Source organism: Littorina saxatilis, linkage group LG17 (genome assembly GCF_037325665.1).
Source record: "Littorina saxatilis isolate snail1 linkage group LG17, US_GU_Lsax_2.0, whole genome shotgun sequence".
NCBI lineage: Eukaryota > Metazoa > Mollusca > Gastropoda > Littorinimorpha > Littorinidae > Littorina > Littorina saxatilis.
Genome location: NC_090261.1, coordinates 69,493,729 through 69,517,763, shown reverse-complemented (window position 1 = coordinate 69,517,763; position 24,035 = coordinate 69,493,729). Strand labels below are relative to the sequence as shown.

The 24,035-nt window shown below is 40.7% G+C and overlaps 2 protein-coding genes across 3 annotated transcripts; one reads left to right on the top strand and one right to left on the bottom strand.

The window, feature by feature from the left end:
- The first annotated feature begins 918 nt into the window (after window positions 1-918).
- On the top strand, window positions 919-18,955 carry LOC138952356 (N-acetylgalactosaminyltransferase 7-like). Of its 2 annotated transcripts, XR_011451354.1 has the most exons (14): window positions 919-1,051; window positions 2,215-2,671; window positions 4,241-4,451; window positions 5,321-5,459; window positions 6,586-6,752; window positions 7,451-7,658; window positions 8,233-8,406; window positions 9,099-9,216; window positions 9,555-9,674; window positions 10,143-10,364; window positions 10,902-11,003; window positions 14,545-14,670; window positions 15,330-16,463; window positions 16,608-18,955. XR_011451354.1 is itself a non-coding variant. In XM_070324012.1 (13 exons), the coding sequence occupies exons 2-13, from the start codon at window positions 2,519-2,521 to the stop codon at window positions 15,468-15,470; spliced, it is 1,881 nt and encodes a 626-aa protein (XP_070180113.1). In that variant the 5' UTR covers window positions 919-1,051; window positions 2,215-2,518; the 3' UTR covers window positions 15,471-18,955. The 2 variants fall into 2 exon arrangements, 1 of the variants encoding a protein (XP_070180113.1); XM_070324012.1 differs by having other exon boundaries at window positions 15,330-18,955.
- A 123-nt stretch (window positions 18,956-19,078) lies between these two features.
- LOC138952357 (D-aminoacyl-tRNA deacylase 1-like) lies at window positions 19,079-23,170 on the bottom strand. The gene is made up of 6 exons (XM_070324013.1): window positions 23,018-23,170; window positions 22,408-22,498; window positions 21,927-22,029; window positions 20,939-21,071; window positions 20,026-20,108; window positions 19,079-19,240 (listed from the first exon to the last, which is right to left on the bottom strand). The coding sequence occupies exons 1-6, from the start codon at window positions 23,058-23,060 to the stop codon at window positions 19,166-19,168; spliced, it is 528 nt and encodes a 175-aa protein (XP_070180114.1). The 5' UTR covers window positions 23,061-23,170; the 3' UTR covers window positions 19,079-19,165.
- Between the last annotated feature and the right edge of the window lie 865 nt (window positions 23,171-24,035).

Below are 24,035 nucleotides of genomic sequence, written 5' to 3'. Positions count from 1 at the left end.
TAGAAATCAAACGATCCGCATCCTTAAAGGCCTTTAAAAGGCAGTTGCACACACATTTGATCACACTATAAACTGCCCCTGATGTTTAGTTTCCATTGTGTACTCGGATAATGTATGCAATGCTCTTAAGTGTTTGTTTGTTTTTTTAAATATTGTATATGTAGTTAATCTGAATGTGTAATCCCTCGTCCCCCTCCCCCTTCTTCTTGAAACTTTAGCTGCCTGTATATGGCCCTGTTCGGCAATACATTGCTGTACTTTTTTAAGAAATTTTAAAAAACATTTACGTTTGTTTGTGTCTGGTTTTGTTTTATATGACTTTGTGAGTCCAATATTTTTTATGTTTATACTCGACCATTATTTTGATGTTTTATTAGTTTAATACTTTGATGAGGTATGTGCGCAGTCTTTGCTTTTGTTTACAATTATTCTCTGTATATGTTCCAAGGACAGGTTGGAAGATTAGGCTAAGCCTAAAACCTTTATCCTTATGTAATAAAGTTCTGAGTTCTGAGTTCCCAAAAAGCCGGATATGACGTCATCAAAGACATTTATCAAACAAATGAAAAAAAACGTCTGGGGATATTATACTCGGGAACTCTCATGTGAAGTTTCATGAAGATCGGTCCAGTAGTTTTCTCGGAATCACTTTATACACACACACACACACACACACACACACACACCGTCACACGTACACCACTACCCTCATCTCGATTCCCCCTCTATGTTAAAACATTTAGTCAAAACTTGACTAAATGTAAAAGGGGGAGGGGGGGGGGGGGGACTCGGCAAAGTACAATGGGGCAGCGTTTTCTCGCTGAGCTGGAAGAAAATGAATGCTCGCAGCGTTCTTTAGTCCATACCACTAAACCACAGACAAGTGCCTTCTGCACAAGAGGGGAGAAAACTCTTTCGGTACACTTCGCTGGACACGCAATCAAACGGACGAGTTGTTTTTTTACTCGGGTTGAAAAGGTTAACTCTGGTTGTCAGTCCGAGTGATTTATTGGGGAAGAAGCACCCTTGCGGTGGAGCATAGTAAAAATGAGTAAGTAAGAACGGGCATGTTTATGTTGAATCAGATAAATAGTTTCAGAAGAGCGTATCGAAACTTGGTAAAAAGCGGACGAAGTGATTGATCCAACTTTTTTGTCTCGAAGGTACAGGGAGTCCCTTTTGTTTACCCGAACACAGGATGAGCCATTCAAGTCACGCTTGGCTGTGTTGAAGAGAAGATTACAAGTGATTAAGGATAGTCTACCTTTATATTTGCTTACAATTAGCCAGTGTTTGCTTTTCTTCCAAGAAGAAAGGAGGAGGTAGAGAGAGGTGAACAAGTCTTCTGAGAGTTTAAAGGCTAGGGGATTTATGTAGAATAGTTTTTGTACAAAGAGAAACAAAATGCAGTGTGTGTGTGTGTGTATCCATTTATTTTAAACTTTTTTGCACATGTATACAATGAAGAGTTGACTGTATGATCGGACTTAGATTTCTAAGGCCTACAAAAAAAATAGGTGTGGTTACGGTAACCCGACCTACCCTATTTTTAGGGGCCGACCCTATAACTTTTTATTACATTTGTCAAAAAAAACAAAAATACACAAGAAAACGAGTGCAGAAAACGCAATGAAAGCGAAAGCGCCCGAGTCGCACACTTATTTCCCTGTCAAGTAGGTTTAATTTGTACAAATTAGAAAAAAAAGTTGTAAAAAAAAAAAGCGATTGCCTACCTTCCTACCCTATTTTTTTTGGCTATGTTACCGTAACCACACCTATTTTTTTTTTGGCCTAATGTACGTAATTTGTAATATATATATTTTTGTTTCATATTTTTAATTAAACAAAAAGTTTCATAAATGGCATAACCTAAAGCTATGCACCTACAATTTGGGTTCAGATGTTTTTATCCTACTGGCATGTAATTTGTAAAGCTGTTTGTGCGCTGCTTATGAGATTGAGGGGTGGATCGTCAGGGAACGGGGAGATCGAGGGATCGAGAAATGTGACTTGTGAATGTGAGAATCTTGCTTAATTATACTTCTTTGTTTCTAAGCAGGTTTTTGTGTTCTTAATGTAAAAATTTGAGACAACAATATATGTAAAGGTACAATAATTAAACTGTGTTGGTGAATCACGCGTACCTGCATGGGCAAGCCATTAAAACACTATGTTTAGATATGTTTAGTTAAAACGATGTTGTGTTTTTTTCAGGCTGTAAAAGATAATGCCATGACAACCAGCAGAACGGAACAGCTTGTGCAACACATCTTCAAAAAAAGACGAACATTGGAAACAAAAACCTGTGGAACTTTAATACTGCCAAGCTGAGTAGGACTCAATTAGTGGCAAATACTTTAGACAGAATAATAACCTCTTCAAGCAGTAAAACACAGGAGCTAAATAAACTAAAGGTTCTTGGACTTAAATAGAAGTGGGTCATCTGGACACAGTCAACCGGGCGCCAAATGAGCCACACAGATTTGTGACATAACCTGCAAGAACACAAGCGAGCAAAATGGGGCGCAATATGAGACGGAACTTCCTGGTGAAGTTGGGATTATTTGTGGTGTCTCTGTTGCTGCTGGGACCGTACCTGTTTCATTTGAAGCTGGGCGAAGACAGCCAGGAGAGCTACAAACACTTCATGGACCGCAAGAGAAGTGAAGATGTGAGTACACGTCAGTGAAAAAGGACTGCGTTCATGCTTAGACTTAGAGTGCAATGTGTGTCTGTCTGTCTATGATCTGGTATAAGGGTAATATGAATGTTCTGGTCTTTTGTCATTTTACATGTGTTTTCTATGGATGTGGAAAAAAAGGAGTAAATATGGGTAAAAGATAACATCAAAAGGCAAGGCAAACAAAAGAGTCGCCAGAGTAGAATTTTGTGTTTAAAATCTGAAGTATACTATAGCTGATTCTGTCCAAGTTTATGCAGCTGTGAGTGTGAGTGTGAAAGAGGGAGCCCCATTGAATGCAACTGCATGTATGTGAATGTTCAGGGTGCACAATCGTATGGATAGACTTTATTCTCTTGTGATACAGGGTTCAGTCTGGGAAAAAAGACAAGAAGCACCAAGCTACGGAAATGTTTTTGTCAAAAGAGGCAAAATGGTGCACTATGGCGCCATCTGATAATTGGCCACTGTATCATGTTATCGTGGTGTGTGTTTTTGTGTATGTTTTCCAATATATATAAAATGTGCATAGGATGACGCGGTGCGCCCTTTGACACGATGAAGGGAATTCTAATGGGACATTTTCAGATTGTATGTGCCAACGGTGCAAGGCGCACTAGTAAACCAAACCCTGTATGATATATATATGATCATATTGGAAGCAAAATGCTACTCTAAAGCAAGGGAGCACTAAAACTGACAAGAACATTCTTTTTTAATTCTGATCAAAGGAAAATCAGCCTTGCATGATACTCTGTTTTTCTCTCTTATGTATACCAGGCTTTACTTTATTTCATTCAGTATTGCTTCAGTTGAAAAGTGAAGAAGCTGTGTTGCACAGCTGTTGCCTAATAATGTTGACAGTAAAATGTTTAAAATGCTGTGAAGTGAAAATCTATGAGACTTCTGGTGCAGCTGCTATCAAGTGTGTGCACCTGGCTGAAAGTGTTATTTTTGTGTAGAAGGCATCTTCACAAATATGCGCTCAAAAAGGAATTCTTTCAAAACGTGCACAAAAAATATATAAAAAGGAATTCTTTTAAAACCTGCACAAAAAATATGTTTGAAATGTGAGTGCATACTCCAGTGAAAAGGGTATCTCAGCTGACCTCTGCTGCCTTTTGATTATGCAGCTCACGGTGTGTGTGTGTCACTGTGTGTGTGTGTGTGTGTGTGTGTGTGTGTGTGCGTGTGTGTGTGTGCGTGTGTGTGTGTGTGTGTGTGAGAGAGTGTGTGTGTGTAAGAAAAGGCGATACATGTATGTAGTAATAACACGTGGGACTCATACTCTATAATGGTTTACTTGTGTTGACCTTGGTGTTTACCCTTTACCCTGAGTGGTAGGTTTTTCCTGCATTACAAGTGGTAGTTTTGTATTTGATGGCATGTGCATCCAGGTTACTATTAATAATGAATTATGTTTGCTGCTGGCAAAAGTATTAATTTCAAGACTATACATACTTTATGAGAGAACCTTGATCACTTTTTGACTGAAAATGTAAGTCAAGCAACTAATCTACATGTTTACCGTTTCTTATGAAAATTGTTCACACCCCGCAGAAAGATGCGTACAAGCAGCACAAACACGGGGCAGTTGTTCACATGGTGGAGGAGAAGGAGGAGAACATTGTACCGCCCCCAGGGGATCACGAGGGACCTGCAGGTGGTGATGATGTTCAGGGGAAAACGGCCGACATCCCCAAGGCGTTTGTCACCAAAGGAAAAATAGGCAACTATGAGCCCAAAGAGCCATCTCCGAGTCATGCTCCAGGTGAGATAAGAGGGGGTGTAGGGGGGGGGGGGGGGGGGGGGGTGTAAGGGTTGAGATGACGGGTTAAGTGAGAAGGAAAATGTCCATGACATTCCCCACAAAAAAATCAAACATCCCAAAGGCATTCTTCAGGAGAGGTAAGCTTGGCGACTTTGAACCTATTGGGAACCTCCTCAGTAAGAGAAGAGAGGTATTTGGGGAGGTGCTTGGGGGTGAGAAGGAAGGGGGGGGGGGGGTGAGTAAGTGAGAGGAAAATTTACGATCTTGTTCCCTGAAAAGCAGCAGACATTTAACAAAAAAGTCCTTCTTGAGAGGCAAACTGGGCAACTTTGAGTTAGGCGCTAGGTCAGGGAAGAGAGGGGGGGTTGGGTGGTAGGATAACTAACGTATGATGAGGGGTTGGGTAAGAGGGAAGAGAGGAATTGATGATGTTCCTGGAAAAGCAACAGACATTCTGAAGGTGTTGATCTTCTTCAAACGCAAGCTAGGCAACTTTGGGCCTATGTAGCCTCCTCAAAGAAACGCAAGAAAACTGTTGACGGGGATATTTAAAGAAATGACTGAAAGATGAAGGTGAGAGTAGATGGGAGGGGAGAGGATGAACCACGCTTGTGTACACAGGTGTTTATAGATTTGTGTGTGCATGTCTCCCTCTCTCTGTATCTCTTCAGCATCTGTCCTTTGACTTGCATTTTTGTCTCGAGCATACATGCGACTGTGTATGCATTGATTTGTGTATATCTTTGTACAGTAACATGTGTTCGTGAGTGGGAATTGCTACTTTGGGATTCTTTATTTTGGAACCTTTGCTACTTTGTTGACCTCAGCTAAGCTCTGAAAATGAGTCACATTAAATGTTTTTATTTCAGGTGAGAATGGAGATCCGGTGTACACTTCAATGGATGAGAAATCCAAATCAGAGCAAGAGATTCGGCAGTATGGCTTCAACATGGTGAACAGTGACAAGATCGCCATGAACAGGACCATCCCTGACACACGCCTGGATGAGTAAGTCTTCGAGTCATGTAGTCATGTTCAGACGGATTTTCTCCTTGTCAATGAAGCATGAAAGAGGAAAAAAATAGATTTACAACTGAGGGAAAATAGGTCTGAAATAGAATACTGCGCTCTCCCTCTCTCTCTCTCTCTCTCTCTCTCTCTCTCTCTCTCTCTCTCTCTCTCTCTCTCTCTCTCTCTCTCTCTCTCTCTCTCTCTCTCTCTCTTCATGTTACAGAAGAGACGAACCCTTATAAATCAGGTTCAGTGACATGTCATCAGGGTCTTAATGTATTTGTTGAATTTTATGCGTGACTATAATTTATAACTGTGCAGATATTATTGCTGTTATTTTAACCACTATTGTAAGGGGCTGTGGCCTTAGACAATTAAAGATTTGTTCTTGTTCTTTGTTCTTTGTTCTTTGTTCTTGTTCTTGTTCTCTCTCTCTCTCTCTCTCTCTCTCTCTCTCTCTCTCTCTCTCTCTCTCTCTCTCTCTCTACTCTCTAACTTCACTTTGATCACAAGTTCTTTACTTGAAACAAAATAGCAGTTAGTCTGCCATGGTGTACTGTGTGTGTGTGACTCAGAGGGATAGATCACATAGATTATCTAATGTGGTAAGAGTAGAATGGACTGTCTTTGGCCTGAGGCATAATAATCAGTGACCTTTATTCAGAAATTCACCAAGCAAGAATTTTGTAAAGGAGTCTCAATTGTTTTCTGCTGTTGTCAGACAGTGCTGTCCCATTACCTTTTCTCAGCAAAGCTTGGTGACATAGTGAACTGTACTAGGGAATGACAACAAGATTGTGAGGTAACCCATAACTATTTGTGGGGGATTGCTAAAACATTTGTATTACCAAGGCAAAGCTAAATGTCTGTCAGAAACCCCAAGGAGAACATAAAAAAAGTCAGTAATTGTATGATGATGCTGAGCCTGGGCCACCCACAAACCTATTTTAACTAGCTCTACTCAAAACTCCACTCGCTGAACTTGGAACTGCCAGAAAAACAAAGTTCATGAATTGTAAGAAGTAGAAAAAGATAGACACGCAGCTATAAAACATAAGTAAGAAGGAGTTGGTCTGATAAAAAACACTGTTGAATGGAGCTGTACAGTGCAGTGTGTTTTCAGGTGCAAGTACTGGAACTATCCGGATAAGCAGCCCACAGCCAGTGTCATCCTGGTCTTCCACAACGAGGGGTTCTCCACCCTGGTGAGGACAGTCCACAGTGTCATCAACACCTCCCCAAAACACATGCTCAAGGAGGTGGTCATGGTGGATGACTTCAGTGATAAAGGTAAGACCGTCGTTGGCTGGGAGTTCCTTCTTGTGATATTTTATGGAGCAAACTGGTACAGTGGAACCTCGCTTTGTTTTAAGACTTTCCAAAATGTCAGGGTCTTTAAATAGGATGGAGTTTTAACTTAAGGTAAATTAACAGAGGTAATGAACAAAAACATCTGAAAAATCAAGGTCTCTCAAAGGTAAATAAAAAAAGTCTTTCAAAAGGGAGTCTTAAGTGGGGGGGGGGGGGGGGGTTAACTCATTGTCTCCCAGGTACGGATATATCCGTACCCACTCATATAGCTCTATCTGACCAGGTACGGATATACCCGCTCAGACTGTTAGCTTCAGTCGCTTCCTGTAACGTCCATCTAACGCCTGCATTCCAGCGTGTTGATACACAGTTACTACACAGTTACTACAATTCTGAGTGACCAGCTGTGCTAGCTGGTCTTGGCTAAAAAAAACCTTGGTCAACATAGGTGGTGTAGAAAGTGGTTTGCAAGAGCATTGCAAGAGAAAAACAGCAGTCAGGCCCTCCATAGGTCACAAAAAGTTCTCTAAAACCCACAGGTGTCTGACAACCATTGAATGTTTGAGCTAGAAATAGCTCAGTGCTCAAGGCAGGCAACTCTGCAGAGCAGCTGCTGTGGGGATGACTGTGTCACTCTGTCTCAATAGTAATGTTTATCGTTGCACATTCTGTCTCAGAAAACCTGAAGGGTCATCTGGAGGACTACCTGAAGCAGTTCAACGGCCTGGTTAAGCTGTACAGGAACAAGGAACGCGAGGGATTGATTCGGACTCGAACCCGAGGAGCGGAGTTGTCGACAGGGGACGTCATCGTCTTCCTGGACGCCCACTGCGAATGCAACCGTAACTGGCTCCCTCCCTTGCTGGACAGAATCAGGGTGGACAGGTAATTGGTGCACTTGCATTACCATTATTGGTAATAGAGAGAGCTGAAGAGAGAAGGACAGACAAACTGACAGAGAGAATATAATGTTCAATCATTCTGGAGTGTGAGAGATTGTTTAAATATGCAGATCTTTGTGTGAGAAAAAGAGGAAATACAGCAGCAGACAAATACTGCTGCGTGCGATAAAGTTAGAAATGTAGAAACAAACAGGTGAAGATGGGATTTGTGCCACTAGAATGACCAAACTTCCACTTCAGTGGTTTTGCTTTTTGTGAAAAATTCATCCCCCCAAAATGAGACTGCTAACTTCATTTAAACTTTAAAAATGAATGCCCAGGCATGGCTCATTTGAAGAACTTGGAATGTTCGGGTCAGCATATTTGCTATTTCTGTTTTTGAATTCTTCTTTTCAATTTTGTCCATCAGGGTAAATCTGAAACAGATAGACTGCATTCTTTCTTTGAGCCTGAAAAAGGAATGCCAAGGTATGACTCATTTCAAGAACTTGACATTTTTGGAAAGCATATTTGCTATTCTCTGCTTTTGAATTCTTCCTTTCCATCTTGTGTATCAGGAAGACCATGGCAGTGCCAATCGTGGACGGCATTGACTGGGACAACTTCCAGTACCGACCGGTCTATTCCACCGTCCATCACCGCGGTATCTTCGAGTGGGGGTTCCTCTACAAGGAGAGCCAGGTGCCGAAGAAAGAGCTGGATAAACGAGCATACAACAGTGAACCATACCCGTGAGTATAAACCTTGCAACGTAACGAAAATCCCTGTTACTCGAAAATGTCATTTGCTGGCATGCACACAGTGAAAAGAAAAATTGGCTAATTTATTTCTGTGCTTGTTTTATTTTGGTACCTGGAATGGACACACAAAATGGATTATTAAAACAAGTTGTGAACAATTACAGAGTGAGGAAAAGATGAGAATAACCACTTTAGAAATACATGTTTACAGTAAAACAACTATTTGTCTGTTGCAGCCTGCGTGTCAGGAGTGCTAGTGATTGTTCTGAAGTGTTCAGTTTCTTCAAAAATTAAATAAGTTGTTAGTGCAAGTTAAAAGACTAATTAGACAACGCTTGTTCTGTTGACAATTTCTTTTATTTTTAAAGGCATAGGATATCGATTTAAAAAACACATGTCTTTTGGGTTCTCATTTTCGAAGTGAAATCTCTGACCTCAAAAGCCAAATAAAAGTTTGAAAAGACGTTATAACATGAAAAATGGCATCACATCAAAATGTTGTCACTCCTTCTCAATGTTTTCTGAGGAAATTTAGTGACAAAGAATTTCAAGAACAAAGTTTGTGACTTCAACACATCAGCAGTAGAAAATGAATCATAAGATCACCGCCAGACTGTTGATGTATCGGTATCGTATATCATTAAAGCTCCTTAATTAATGTGCTTGGTATTTGATTGTCACAGGTCGCCTACGCACGCTGGTGGTCTGTTTGCCATGGACAGAAATTACTTCTTTGAGCTTGGAGGTTATGACCCCGGTCTGCGCATCTGGGGAGGAGAGAATTTTGAACTCTCGTTTAAGGTACAGGAGAGTAGTTTGTTTTTGATCATACACACACACACACACACACACACACACACACACACACACACACACACACACACACACACACACACACACACACAAATGGGTTACAAGAAAAGGGTTACTTACCCTGTCTCACATTTACACATTTGACATCTTTATGGTAAGATTATTTGTATTCAGCAAGATGTTTGGTTATATAGGAATTGTATTAGTTAGAAAATATATTTTAATGTTGACAATGTTGTAGTGTTCCGTTTGTCTTCATGCTTATGCGCCACCAATGTAATTTCTCAGATTTTGATAATGCAGTTGATTTGATTTGATTTGTGCAGATCTGGCAGTGCGGGGGTAGGGTAGAGTGGGTGCCGTGTTCCCGAGTGGGTCACATCTACAGAAACTTCATGCCCTACAGTACAGGGCAACACAAGGAGAAAATACCTGTCATCACGCTTGTAAGTCACTCATGTTACATGCTCATGGATATTTTCAGTAGGTCCGATATGTGGTTAATATTTTGTGGTAGTGCTGCAGTAGAGCAGTGAGAGAGGGGAAGAGCGTGAAAGTGTGTGGGTGTGGGGGTGTGTGTGTGTGTGTGTGTTGTGCAGCCACATACAAACATTTCAAGAAGTGTACTGTAACTTTAATTTTGTGCCCAGTTCATTGTTACAGGCTTTGAGATCACTCCAATTTTTAACTGAATCTTTTAGGGTACTTGTCACGCATGTGTTTCTGACACCCGGGTGCATTTGCTAGCGTGGAAGTTATGAACCTGTGTAGACATATCAATGGATAAATGTTCCTATACTTGTTCTTATCAAAATAGATGTTTTCCTGTTTGCAAACTGAACAGCTATCATCCCGGCTTTGATTATGTTTATGAATGGAAAAGTGAATCTAATTTTGCCTTTCTTCTTTTTCAGAATTACATGAGAGTGGTGGAAGTATGGTTAGGAGAAGAGTTCCGTGAATATTTTTACACGAGAGAACCAATGGTGCGTGGGTATCCCATTGGTGACATCAGCAAACAGGTGCAGTTCAAGAAGGACAACAACTGCAAGAGCTTCAAGTGGTTCATGGACAACGTGGCATACGAGGTCTATGATCTGTATCCCCTTCCACCACGCAACAAGGCGTGGGGAGAGGTAGGAAATAAAACCATTTCTTTTGTAGCATTCTCTTTTGCTGGCTTGGTAATACAGTGGTACCTGTGATGAAAGGACATGATTGGGACCAGAAGGAAGTGTCTGTACGTCGCAGGTAGCCTGTCTGAATGATAATAATAACAATACAGTCCAACCTGCCCTTGTGACCACTTGCCAATTTCGACCACCCTACAGAACCCCCGAGGAGGTTCTTTCCTTTATACTTCACCTTTCACTAACGACCACCTGTCACTAACGACCACCTTTCACTAACGACCACCTGTCAGTGATGACCACCTGTCAGTAATGACCACCTGTCAGTGATGACCACCTGTCAGTGATGACCACCTGTCAGTAATGACCACTTTTAGTTGGTCCCTTGGGTGATAGTTTCACACTTTTCACTGTGCAGAGGCATTTTGAAGTATTGTGCAGAAATCTTGATATAATTAGCATGAATGTGTTCTCCGCAAATAACAAAACTTTTGTCACAGTTGGCCATGAGTACATTGTGTTAATGTTGTGCTGTTGTGACAGTTTAAGCAGAAGAGGGGCAACAAGTGCTGGGACTCCATGGGGCAAGGGATGGGGGGAGGACCCATCGGCGCTTACTACTGTCACCATGGAGGGAGCAACCAGGTAAGGGATTCCAGTTATCTTAGAACTTTTCTTTTGCATTCAACTTGCCTCTGTAATGGACGGTGTTGAGAAATAACTCTGTTGGGTTGTATGGGTTGTGAAAGAGTGAATATTTTTGCTTTTATTGAGTCAAACTTTTCCATGTGACATTATAGGCCAGTCACTAACAAGGGGTGTGTCTGAAATGGACAAGGAGCACTTGTTTTAAGGGGAGGTGGGCCAGTGCAAAATGGACAAATTGATCAAAACCCTTTTTAAAATTTTTTTGCAGATAATGGTCTCATAACATACCTAAAATGCATGTGTGTCTGTGTTTTTGTCTAAAGTGTCATATTTATGTGTCAATAAAGACAATATTTGAATAGTTTTATCTTCAACGTCGTTTTTCTCATGTCGGCCATTTTTGCGGCAGTTGCATCTGTGGTGTTGCGATTTCTCTGGCTGTAATTTAGCTAGAGCAATAATTTTTTGTGCAGTTTGTGCAGAATATCACATTCTGGGGGATTACGAAAGAATTTGTTGCCATTGTATTACAGTTGTAGCAGTTTTCCTATTGCATTGAATGTTTGTTTATTTACCCGGCGGAAAACCGTGAAAGTTGTAGATAATGAACAAGACGTGCGTCTTTTATGCAGCTCTGCAGATTTGTTGTTTAGTGTGTGCACCTATTATTTCCTCCTTTCCGGATCTAGTTTTGGCCTCGCGTTGTGTTCATTTCCCTAATGCGTGCAACTAAAATCTGCTGATGTGCTATATTTATCCTCTTTCATCTAAAATTGCCGAGTTAGCTTATCCTTCTAAAAAGGTTAAATCAGTGAGAAGAAGTGACGACTCAGGTAACAATGAAAATCATTCAGTCGAGTGATGGAGTCAATTCCATGGGATCACTTTTCTATAAAATAGTTTATTAAACTCATTTCTAGAAAAGTGTACAAGTCTTCCAATACAACAGGTGCAAATTATGCAATATCATAAATTCACATACAAAATTGATACAAAAACCCGGGTAGCCTTTACATGGCAAACATCAAAAATGCGCAGATTATCTTTATGGAAAACAATGAAGCCGCCTAATCTCCCTTCCCCAAATAATCCTATCCTAAATCGAGACTCCGCATATCGAGCTAGCTACCTGTTTATCCCATACAGGATCTTTTGTTCCCTGACTGACTATCTACAACTTTCTTATGACCTATTTATTTTGATGGAATACGAAATGGGAGAAACAGTTCTTCCCTCTTTGGGCTATTTTTTAAGGATGGTCTTCTTCTTCTTCTTCTGCGTTCGTGGGCTGAAACTCCCACGTACACTCGTGTTTTTTGCACGAGTGGAATTTTACGTGTATGACCGTTTTTTACCCCGCCATTTAGGCAGCCATACGCCGTTTTCGGAGGATAAGGATGGTCTAAGACCTCAGAACTTTCTAGATTAACTTCAGTGAGAACGGGACAGAGTCGCGGACGACCCTACTTATTCTCCACCAAAGTGTGTTATCCCTACCTTATTTCCAGTCTTATCTCTTTTACAAAGTACCGTGCGCAGACAGGGTGGGACACCAAAAACACAGGAGCTTGCCCTCACCTACACAGGTCACCTAAGGTTTAATCTAACACACCTAGCTAGCTAATTTAGGACCGTTCAATCAAACGCACGCCGACGTTCTAACAGTCCGGTTGTTTATTTCTGACTATCTACGGAATTTCTCTCCTACATATCTTTTGGACCTTTACTGTTGTTTGAAGTAAACAATCAGTAACATGCGCGGTCGTCCTTTTAAACTGGCTATGCCTAAGCTGTCCTAATTTACGAAAAGGTAGAAAGAATCTCTAAGTTCTTTTATCGTTACGCTGTGTTTTCCCTACACTATCCCTTCAACAGAATGCGAAGTCTCTTCTTCTTCTCCCTATTCTAAATCTTGATCTAGTCTACCTTGCCTTTACTCACTCCCTATTCTAATCCCTAACCTAGCACCCTCAATCTATGTCCTTATTCTAACCCATTCTATTCTGTTCTAAAGCCTGTCCTAATGCGTGTAGTAACCTCATTTTACACTGTCTTTTATACCAATCTGCATGGCAACGTAAACAAACACACAGAACCAGAGGCAGATTGGCTGACCGAAAAAGAACATTAACCGCACTACTTGCAAAACATTACGCGGACAATGTAGTCCGTCCTTTTCCCTTTATCTTTACACTTGCTGATCACAACAAGCACTCGTTTAATAACTGTTTGTAATATTTAAGCAACCTACAACACTATCTTCATCAAAGAAACCTATATCTCCTTGTATTCTACTTTTCCCATTCCCTCTGAGCTAACGATGATTTCATTCAGCGATCGTTGTTTCCAACCCTACCAACAATCATCACATTCCGGCTACCCTATCAACCACAATAATATCTTGCGGTCATCAAATTACATCCATTAAACAACTTTCATCCAATCTCTCCTCGTTCAATTGGACACTGGTCAAGTTTTACTACTATTCATCGACCCGTATGCCGGTAAATCGTGTCCGCACCACATAAATGGCCGCCAACACGGAACGGAAAAGGGAATTACCTCCCTTGCATTGTCTACTTTTGGTTATAAACCCTATTATTCTCACTCTTCTTTGACAAGCTGACAACAGCGATAGCGTGACAGAAAGGACTCTGTACACCATGACCATTCTAAGCCTTCCATCTCTAACTTTTATATTAAACTTTCTTCAAATCTGGCTCTCCCGCCACACAGTCATAACCAGGTTATTTCAAACAAAATTTTTGCAGGGGTTACCCTAAAGTTTGACAGTTGTAACAAAGAAATGTCCCTTAACTCCAAATATAAATATAATAATCAAAATCTGCTTCGTAATCCCCTAGAGCATACCCAGAAAGATAAAATATAACAATAATTAGAAGTGTGACAATCATATCTGCTGAAATATTATTTTCCCCCTGTACTCCAGTTATGTCTGTTTTTGACTGTTTTTGTCGCATAAAACAAAAACCAGCAACCCAAAATACAAAAAGTGACTCATTTATCATTGTTTATTCATTACTTTCATAAAATAACATTCAAACAAAATAAAACATTCAAATTAAAAAACAACATAGTGCACTGGCCCACCTGCCCTTAAGCTTGCCTCATTAAAGCAAGAGTATTCACTCTTTAAGAACCCATACACAGTCGACAGAGTTATTTTTGGAGGTCATCTATTGGGCACGTATTTGTCCAACCAGGTATTGCCTGTCATGATTTTGTTGTCAATTTTCTTCAGTGGAACTTGCCTCTTTGATCTGTGGTCAGATTAGCTCTGTACAAAACAAAACAAAATCCCTTGGTCCCACTGGAGCCGCAGTTAGTTTTCATGATGTATACTGTTTGTAGGATGTCAATTTGAAGCATGTGGGTGAGTGTTTAGACGGGCGTAAGTGCACTAAATGTGAAAAATAAGAGGTCTTCTTGCAACTTGGACAATACGAGGGAGTGAATGAACAAACCTGTAACTTTCATCGTTCCATGCTTGTTGAATGGCTACATTTGTGTGACACAGTACTACCGGCTGAACGAGAAAGGCCAGATAGGAACTGGAGAGTGGTGTCTGAGAACAGAGAACGGAGATACCATACACATCAGACGCTGCGACGTAGAACCTGCTGGACCTTGGAAATGGGACGAGGTAGGCAATCTTTATTTTCTTTATTCTGCTTCTCCTTTAAGAAAAGCATTTGAAGACATAGAAAGAAGATTTCTTAATAGTTTTGATTTAATTGTATCAAACAGGCAGGAATCTCAACGGGATTTCTTATGAGCGAGTTCTAATTTAAGACTGCACCTGCTGATCTATAGAAACATTGTGTCGCTTTGGCTCACACCACCATCTTTTTACATGCGCGAAAGTGCATCTCTATCACCGGCCAAGAAAAGTTGTATTTTGGTCGATGACTGCTGCAGTTGATTTATTACTGTCCAGAGCTCACGTCAGCAAACAATCTGTAAAATTGTCCGTAGTACAGTTTTTAGGCAGTGCATGAGGGAATGTAGAAGAACACCAAGTTGCTCAGCAATCGATATCAAAAAGTAAGACAGAAAAGACAATGGAACATAAGCTGTCTTCAACATCATGCAGACACACACACATATACACACACACACACGTCAAGAGCAAGAAACTTGACTGCTCCTGCATGAGAAAGAAACAAGGACGTTTGTTGTAGGATTCAAAACATTTCTTTATCGACTCTCACAGGTCAGTAAAGTCTCAGTAGTGCAGATATGTTTTTGCAACAGTGTTGACGTTTTAGATGCCAGTGACATGAACTTTTTTTCTTGTTGCAGAATACCGGGTTGATTCGCAATGTTGATGTGGACAAATGTGTAGACATCGGAGAAGACAACCTCCTTCACCTCAAATCTTGTGACCCCTCTGCCCCCACCCAGCTCTGGGATATCAAAGAAATTTATCCCTGGAAAGATTAATTATACAGTGGCGTTTACCTGTTTGAGTGGGAACATTGATTTGTGTTTAAAGAGCAAGGGTGATGGGTGTGGATGTGGGAGAGAGAGATTGAGAAAGAGAGTGTGTGTGTGTGTGTGTGTGTGTGTGTGTGTGTGTGTGTGTGTGTGTTCCAAAATGACATTCTTGACGAGGCAGTAATGGTTGAGAGGGTTACATGCCGAGTGTTGATAAAATCACCAAAGCCGTTGGAATCTGCACAGCTGTTAAGTTTCACATGAGCGTTTAAAAACATGATACGGAAGAAAGAGTCCAGTAAGGTAGACAATTTATAAACATTGCTTATGGACGAATCAGTGCGTGTACCTGCTCATACTGATTGAAACCATGCAGCATTGAAAATAACATAATCTACGCTAAAGAGAGGTGTTTTTTCCTGTGTGGTACATGTACGTCATATGCTTTGGTGGCCGAATGGAAGAGGTTCATATGCCTCCTTTTGTTGATTTTATTGTTGAAGATTGTTGTTAAAAAGTGCCACAACTATACTTTTTGTAAATGTTACTCCTTCAAACTATCAGTTCAAACTTCAGTCTGAAGTGAGTTGCTTGTCTGAGGAAAACATGGTGGAAGAAAATCTTGAAGGGTGTGACTGCGAGGAGGATCTCTTTTGCTTTCTTTGGCAATACACTGGTACCTTCGATGACCTTGCCTGTTAAAGCACAGGCATGTGTATCAAACTCTGTTCAGTTAACACTGTGTGGCAATACACTGGTACCTTCGATGACCTTGCCTGTTAAAGCACAGGCATGTGTATCAAACTCTGTTCAGTTAACAGACTGTGTGGACATATACTGTTGGGTCACTACAAGTTAAAAAAAAAAAAAAGATGGCCAGTGCTTCTCAATATTACTACTGACGAAAGGGTTGTTGCTTGGACCTTCTTTGGCAAAATTGCTTAAAGTGCCATACAAATGTGGGCAATGTTTGGAAGTTTAAGGCGTTGGAAGTTTAAGGCGTTGGAAGTTTAAGGCGTTGGAAGTTTAAGGCGTTGGAAGTTTAAGGCGTTGGAAGTTTAAGGCGTTAGAAGTTTAAGGCGTTGGAAGTTTAAGGCGTTGGAAGTTTAAGGCGTTGGAAGTTTAAGGTGTTGGAAGTTTAAGGCGTCCTTGGCTCTTTTCTTGGTCATGATCTCGATATGACTGGTAGGTGGGTGGCCTCACTACGTCCTTTTTCTACTCTTTATTTTCTGTCCTTTGAGATTGTTCCAGGATCTCGAAACTATCTGCTCATGTCCCAAGTCGACCCACACGCATCAGTGGGAGGTACAATGTATGCACAAAAGTGGGTGTTTCTTCCCCTGAAAATGAGAAGTATTGGCGCAGATTTCACTTGTATGGTCTTCCGCTAAGCACAAGACCAAGTGCGCACGGAAAAGATCCTGTAATCCATGTCAGAGTTCGGTGGGTTATAGAAACACGAAAATATCCAGCATGCCTCCCCCGAAATTGGCGTACCGGGTATGTTGCCTGAATGGCAGGGTAAAAACGGTCATACACGTAAAAATCCACTTGTGCGAAAAACATGAGTGAACGTGGGAATCTAATTCTAAGCCCATGAACGAAGAAGAAGACTTCCGCTAAAGAAACTGATGAACATTTTCATTTGATTTGTTCCTTTGAAGGGCTATTTGTTAGTGCTGGTGAGAGGTTGGGCGCTGCACTGTTTGACTCAATCCGCATTGATTCTTTCTGTCTCGTATGTGTGTTCACCATCCAACTATGGTGGAGTTATTTTATTTTGTATGTCTCTGACAAGCTTTGTGTTCAGCAAAACTGGTGGATAGTGGATAGCCACCTTTCTGTCCATCCGCAAAAAATGGCTACAGTAATAATATATGATTGAAAGCAATGACAGAGCTCAGAAGCAATAGACGAACTGTGGAAATAACTGTCGGGTTTGTATGGGTTGTGAAAGAGTGAATACTCTTACTTTTATTGAGGCAAGCTTTCTACACGTGCTCCTTGTCCACGTGTTTCAGACACACCCCATGCTAGTGAATGGCCTATAATAATTGCCACATGGGAAAGTTTGCCTCACTAAAAGCAAGGGTATTCACTCTTTCACAACCCATACAAACCTGGGAAGTTATTTCCAAACAATGTCTGTTTGCTTGTCAGCACTTTTCAGAAATGATCAATTTTTTGCTACCTCATTCATGCACTTGTTGAACAATTTCACGTTGGATTTCCTCAAGTTGCAAGGCTCAGAAATGTTTCAGCTTCAGAAGACTAGATGAACTTCTTGATACCTCTTTGCACAAATAAATATACAGTATAAAATGTAAATACATGTAGGATATAAGTTATGATTCATTTATGTGAGGCTTTGTGTTTTGGGTTGATTTTTGTGAGAACAAAAATATCCCCCCCCTGTCCATTTTCATTCCACATTCCAACCAAGTATGCGTGGTTGTTTTTTGAAAATTGCTCTTCGTTTGTACTTTCAGTCTTGTTAGATCAATTTTAAGAAGTCAAGAAAATCTGTACAAATAGACTTTCAGGTTTGAATGGGTTGTGGAATAGTGAATACCCTTTTGTTTTCTCTGACAAACATTGAAGCGGCCAATCACTAGCGAGGGGTGTGTTTGAAACACATGCTCCTGTCAACCCATACAAATCTGACAAGTTATTTTCGGATTTCGTCTATTACAATGACAACGAACATGTTGCAATGCATAGAGTTCGTTCATTGCTAATGTAACAAGGCAGACCACTGCCTTCAGCTGTATTGGCTGTAGACACATGCATGTTGCCCTCTGTGAGTTAGCCGTCATAAAATACATGCAACCCATCAGGAGACTCTTTGATAGAAAATCAGCACTTATACTGCTTGATATTTTAACCAGATGGCCAGTATAGACTTCACAAAAAGCTCAAATATCTATGTTTAGACACATTATATCGGTGTTTGGTGGTACATGTACTGCAGGTTTATTGCTTGTGGTAGAGACTGTAATGTTTATACTGTCGGGTTGTGTATCTACGTAGTCTATTGCTTAGAATGCTGATTCATGTATCATGCACACACTTCAAACATGAAATTTCATGTTCATGGGCATTTGCAAATAACAGGCAGCTCTTGAGAGTGTGATTCATATATGGTGTGTGCATGTGTTCTGTAAAATTGAGGGCTATGGGTAAACAAATGTGTAATTTATTTGAATTCAGAGGTACATGTATTTGTTTGTTAGTCAGATGCATTTGTCCATTTTGGAACTTATATATTTTGGGGTTCATTTTTGCAGTGTAAGTTTTTGTTCATCCGGGACACATTTATATGAAATATTTTGTTGACTTTTTCAAATGTAGTTCTTTGCTTTGTTTGATTTTCTTATTCACTTGTTAATGCTGATGCAAGTTTTGGGAATGCCGCTGTGTGATACATATCTAGTCTAGTGTTCACCACAAATATTTAAAAAGAAAATTTGAATAAAATGCTTGAAAAATGAGTTTGGTAGTCTTCCCATTCAGGCGTATACACAGCTCCTGTCTCCTCTCTCTCTCTCTGTCTAGCTCTGTCTGTAACACACACACACACACACTCTCTCTCTCTCTCTTTAGAACACACACACACAACTTTTTATCAAGAATTCACATTTCATTAGGAAACAAACAAATAGGTTTACATATATTTACAAGTAGCTAAAACAGTATAGGTATCATACAGGTGATGCTGGTTCTGCTGCTGCTGAGTTCTGGTCACCGCAGTCCTTCTTTTTGTCGGCCTTTGGTGGCTGCAAACACATGTTAAATGTCTCGGTTAGCTTAGTCAAGTCTGCACATAAAGAGGGGTTCCATAAATGTCTCGGTTAGCTTCATCAAGTCTGCACATAAAGAGGGGTTCTATAAATGTCTCGGTTAGCTTAGTCAAGTCTGCACATAAAGAGGGGTTCCATAAATGTCTCGGTTAGCTTCATCAAGTCTGCACATAAAGAGGGGTTCCATAAATGTCTCGGTTAGCTTAGTCAAGTCTGCACATAAAGAGGGGTTCCATAAATGTCTCGGTTAGCTTAGTCAAGTCTGCACATAAAGAGGGGTTCCATGAATGTCTCGGTTAGCTTAGTCAAGTCTGCACTTAAAGAGGGGTTCCATAAATGTGTTGGGATGTGAGTCAACCTATTCTTAAGAAAGCATATAATAAAGATTGAAGTATTGAAATGGTTTTTTTTGTCGCCTGTTGAGCATTTCAAGTTGAGCGTTCTGGACATTTTTAGACATTGTTTTTGGCAAGACCATTTTTAAGCTGCAAAATATTTCCTGAACAGTGTAGTCAAAACACAGCTGTTACACCATGCACAACTGGCCTAACCCTCATTTCACCAGAGCACGCTCGAGCACCCGAATGCAGATCGATCAAACACCTGCTAACACAATGATACCGACAATACCTAAGACACATACATTTCTACTGGCTTCTTGTGAAGTTTGAGCATTTATAATTTCGGAAAACTTGCAGGAGTTACTTTCCATGCCATGGGGGTAAATGGCCTGAGGCTGTGTAACGACAGATCATACTGACCACTGCAGGCACTGCCTCCAGGGGAATGGTCACTGGCCCATCATTCTGTATGCTGACCTGCATGTATGCTCCAAACTGACCATCTGCACAGATAATACCCCCGTGTTTTTAGAAAAAGATCTGCATCCACAATTCATTGAGTAAGACTGTCTACACGTATACATTACAATGCACACAAGCCTGTACATTCAGTGCGCACGCACACACCCACACAAGCATGTACACACAGTGCATGCACACACACACACACACACACACACACACACAACAACACACACACACATTCTCACTCACTCTTCTTCTTCTTCTTCAGCGTTCCAGAATTTTCTGGTTACGTGTGAGCGCGTTTGCCCATTTGGGTTCCCCACACTATACTCTGAGAGCATAGTCAGCTCACTCCGCTTTCGTTGAGTAGGCATGCTGGGTATTTTCGTGTTTCCATAACCCACCGAACTCCGACATGGATTACAGGATCTTTTCCGTGCGTACTTGGTCTTGTGCTTGCGTGTACACACGAAGAGGGTTAAGTCACTAGCAGGTCTGCACATAAGTTGACCTGGGAGATCGGAAAAATCTCCACTCTTAACCCACCAGGCGGCAGCGACCGGGATTCGAACTCATGACCTCCCGATTAGGAGGCCGACGTCTTACCACCACGCCACTGTGCCCGTCTCTCACTCACTCACTCATATATACAGTGTACCCACAAAAAAATTGCCTAGCCTTGCTACTTTAAGCAAGAACAGTATATGGGGGTTGCCGTACTCTGACATGCTTTCTTCCTACTTATAAACCAGTGTTTATCACCTGTGGGATAAAAACAACAACCACAGGTTGATTCACACAACCCTGAAGTAACTTATGCATAAACAAACAAAACTACCATCTACTGGCAAAAGCAGATACCCAGTACCTTTGATCTTTTCTGGCTTGTAGGCAGCTTTGAGCTGATCAAGAAAAGTGTTGTAAAACTGCTGAGAAAGATCTGGGCCCATGGCTTCGTGGAAATCAGGCTTGTTGCCTTTCAATGTCACATTCAATGTAAACTGAAAACAGAAAATTTCAACTTGGAAAAAAATACCCTACGTCCCTAGGCTGTTTTTATGACATTTATCAATCAAATGGGTTGGGCATACTTTTTTTTTGTATAGAATTGTGCACACAAAATTGTTTCAGTTTTGATCGATATGTAACTTTGCAGGAAGTCCATAATAAGGTCTATGATAGACAGCTGGAAAACATTAAAACATCACACATAATTCAAACATTGGAAAGTTCCCAATAAAACTGAACAATCACAGAATAGAGAAATAATTATTTTTGTTTAAACCCACTGAAATCTTGCTCTATATTACTGATGACTTCTGACATTTTCCACAAATAAACAGTTACACACACACACACACATTAAATAATTGATAAGTGAATTGATGATGAACCTTCTTTCTTCTTCTTCTTCTTCAGCGTTCCAGATTTGTCTGGTTACGTGTGAGCTCGTTTGCCCATTTGGGTTCCCCACACTATGCTCTGAGAGCATAGTGAGCTTCACTCCGCTTTCGTTGAGTAGGCATGCTGGGTATGTTCGTGTTTTCATAACCCACCGAACTGACATGGATTACAGGATCTTTTCCGTGCGCACTTGGTCTTGTGCTTGCGTGTACACCCGAAGGGGGTTAAGTCACTAGCAGGTCTGGACATTAGTTGACCTGGGAGATCAGAAAAATCTCCACTCTTAACCCACCATGCAGGCGGCAGTAACCGGGATTCGAACTCACGACCTCCGGATTAGGAGGCCGACGTCTTACCACCACGCCACTGCGCCCGTCGATGATGAACCAAAACATGAATACATAAACAAATATATTTTATTTACACATTAAATGTGAACAAAGTAACCATACCTGACTGACACACAGCACCTCAAAGTCTTTGTCCACTACACTTTTGCTCCATCTTTTTCCACTGTCATCATCAAACAATCTCAGGTTCAATATCTTCCGCACTCTGCAAAATGCAGACAGTATTTGTACATGTACAAAGATCTAAACAACGAAGTGACTGTGGTAAGATGTACAAAAGTTTAGGACCCAGCAACTAAATGCAAGCATAATTAAGCAGCTAATTTGCTGCATATATTTGACAGAAAACGAAAAAGGAAACAGCATTAAGCACACAAAAAAAGAACAATACCAGAATGAAATGCAGCAAAATGAATCAATCAAATATGAAATAACATACAGTGTAACTATAGTATAACACTTCAAAACATACAGAATAACTGCACTTCAGTTGGAAAACAAAAAAAACGACTACACACACATACATGTGCATAATTAACATAGTGATTTGAGTTGATTTCAAATGAACTGATAGTACACTCACATATATTCCATCTCTTTTGGTGTGTCGTACCTGGAGATACCGATCAAAACACACAAACCCTTTCCAACTGAGCTGACCACTTCATCTCCAACTGAAAAAAAGAGAAACAATAATGTTCAGATGCTGAACCATGACTGTCTTTTGAAATAAGGGTAAATCTAAGTTTCTTTGAATATTCAATCACCTTTCGTACGATTATAGACCTCTGCCTATGCACACTCCCAAACACAATATTTTATAACTCCATCACAGCAGAACGGTATAATCTATAGGAACTCCAGGCAGCTGGGATTTGAATTACAAGTTTTTAGATGATATTCCGGAAAAACATGCTGACTTGTTTAAGTTTCACATACATCACAGGCAGCTTGTTCATCAACATTGATCGAAACTGAAATCAGTTTACTTCAGTGTGTGTGTATTAGGTACAAGCTATGCCAGCATAACATGTAAAGGCAAGCATACCCACGTTTCTCAGAAATCACTTTCTAAAGTTCCAGTAAAGCAGACACACATTTCCACTCATCCACCCAAACGCTTTAACCTTCAAATTCTCACAGAAGAATTACAAGTATGAACTATCTGAGATCTGCAATCTCGATTTTCTTACCAGACACACTTGCTTTCATCACCCTTTGAACAAGAGCCTTCATGGTGACAACTATATTTGGTGTGCAGAACACACGAGGCAGACGATGCTTTCGGTCGCAATGCTCGCTGGAAGGGAGATAACCGCAGTTGCCAAACAGGGGTTGTCTGTCCATAGTCCAAAAACCTTACCAGGGAGGCGTCATTGTCTGTCCCTTATACGTTTTATTTTCAGTTCTATTCAGTGAGTTTATGCAGACACATTTTTACCTGTGTATAATTATTGTGTATCTTGGACATGGTAAACCGGACTGATACTTTTAGGAGGGAGGGGATCTTGGGCATCTTTTCCAACAAACATTGTTGACAAATAGGACATTTACCCAGTGCAGAGATCAGAAACTTTACACACACACACACACACACACACACACACACACACACACTAAATGTAGCAAAGTGCACTTCGCTACCCTAAACACTCTAATCATCGCATAGCGAAACAGCCTTGTGTACAGCACAAAGGGGATCACCCATCCCATAGCAGACGATACGATGATGCGCGCGCACCTTGCCGGCGCAAATTCTAATACAATACCTTTCTTTATATATCTACCTAACTTCTATCTTTCAAAGTCCCTTTTATCTTTGATACGGTCCTAATTATATTTAGGTTTGCATAGAAGTCACTGATTAGGCTGGATGGCTGCATATTATTGTGTTATTTACGATAATGCTTCGAACTGACCAAAGCGTCACTCTGACCTTGACCGGTTTTCATGTATCGTCGAGAGAAATTGATTCTCACAAACTCATCTTTGTCTTTTCAATCATTGTTTTGTCATTTTTGTATCACTATTACATATCCCGTACCTATGTTGCATATGATTTTAGTTTGTTTATAAGGATTTGGTTGTAATGAGTGATGCTTGGTTCCTCTGCAAAGATTGCTAATTTATGCAGACAGGTACTCGCGCAGGAATTTAGCCGATTCCATTTACTTTCGGACTTTACCGCTTCGTACTAAGTCAATGTATAAT

Bases quoted from the DNA above. Each gene is read 5' to 3' on its own strand.
- LOC138952357 (XM_070324013.1), bottom strand. From the start codon at position 23,060: ATGAAGGCTCTTGTTCAAAGGGTGATGAAAGCAAGTGTGTCTG. The intron at 22,499-23,017 runs GTAAGAAAATCG...TCTTTTTTTCAG, and splicing joins GATGAAAGCAAGTGTGTCTG to TTGGAGATGAAGTGGTCAGC. The intron at 20,109-20,938 runs GTACTGGGTATC...TTATCTGTGCAG, and splicing joins CAAGCCAGAAAAGATCAAAG to ATGGTCAGTTTGGAGCATAC.
- LOC138952356 (XM_070324012.1), top strand. From the start codon at position 2,519: ATGGGGCGCAATATGAGACGGAACTTCCTGGTGAAGTTGGGATTATTT. The intron at 10,365-10,901 runs GTAGGAAATAAA...CTGTTGTGACAG, and splicing joins GCAACAAGGCGTGGGGAGAG to TTTAAGCAGAAGAGGGGCAA. The intron at 14,671-15,329 runs GTAGGCAATCTT...TTCTTGTTGCAG, and splicing joins GACCTTGGAAATGGGACGAG to AATACCGGGTTGATTCGCAA.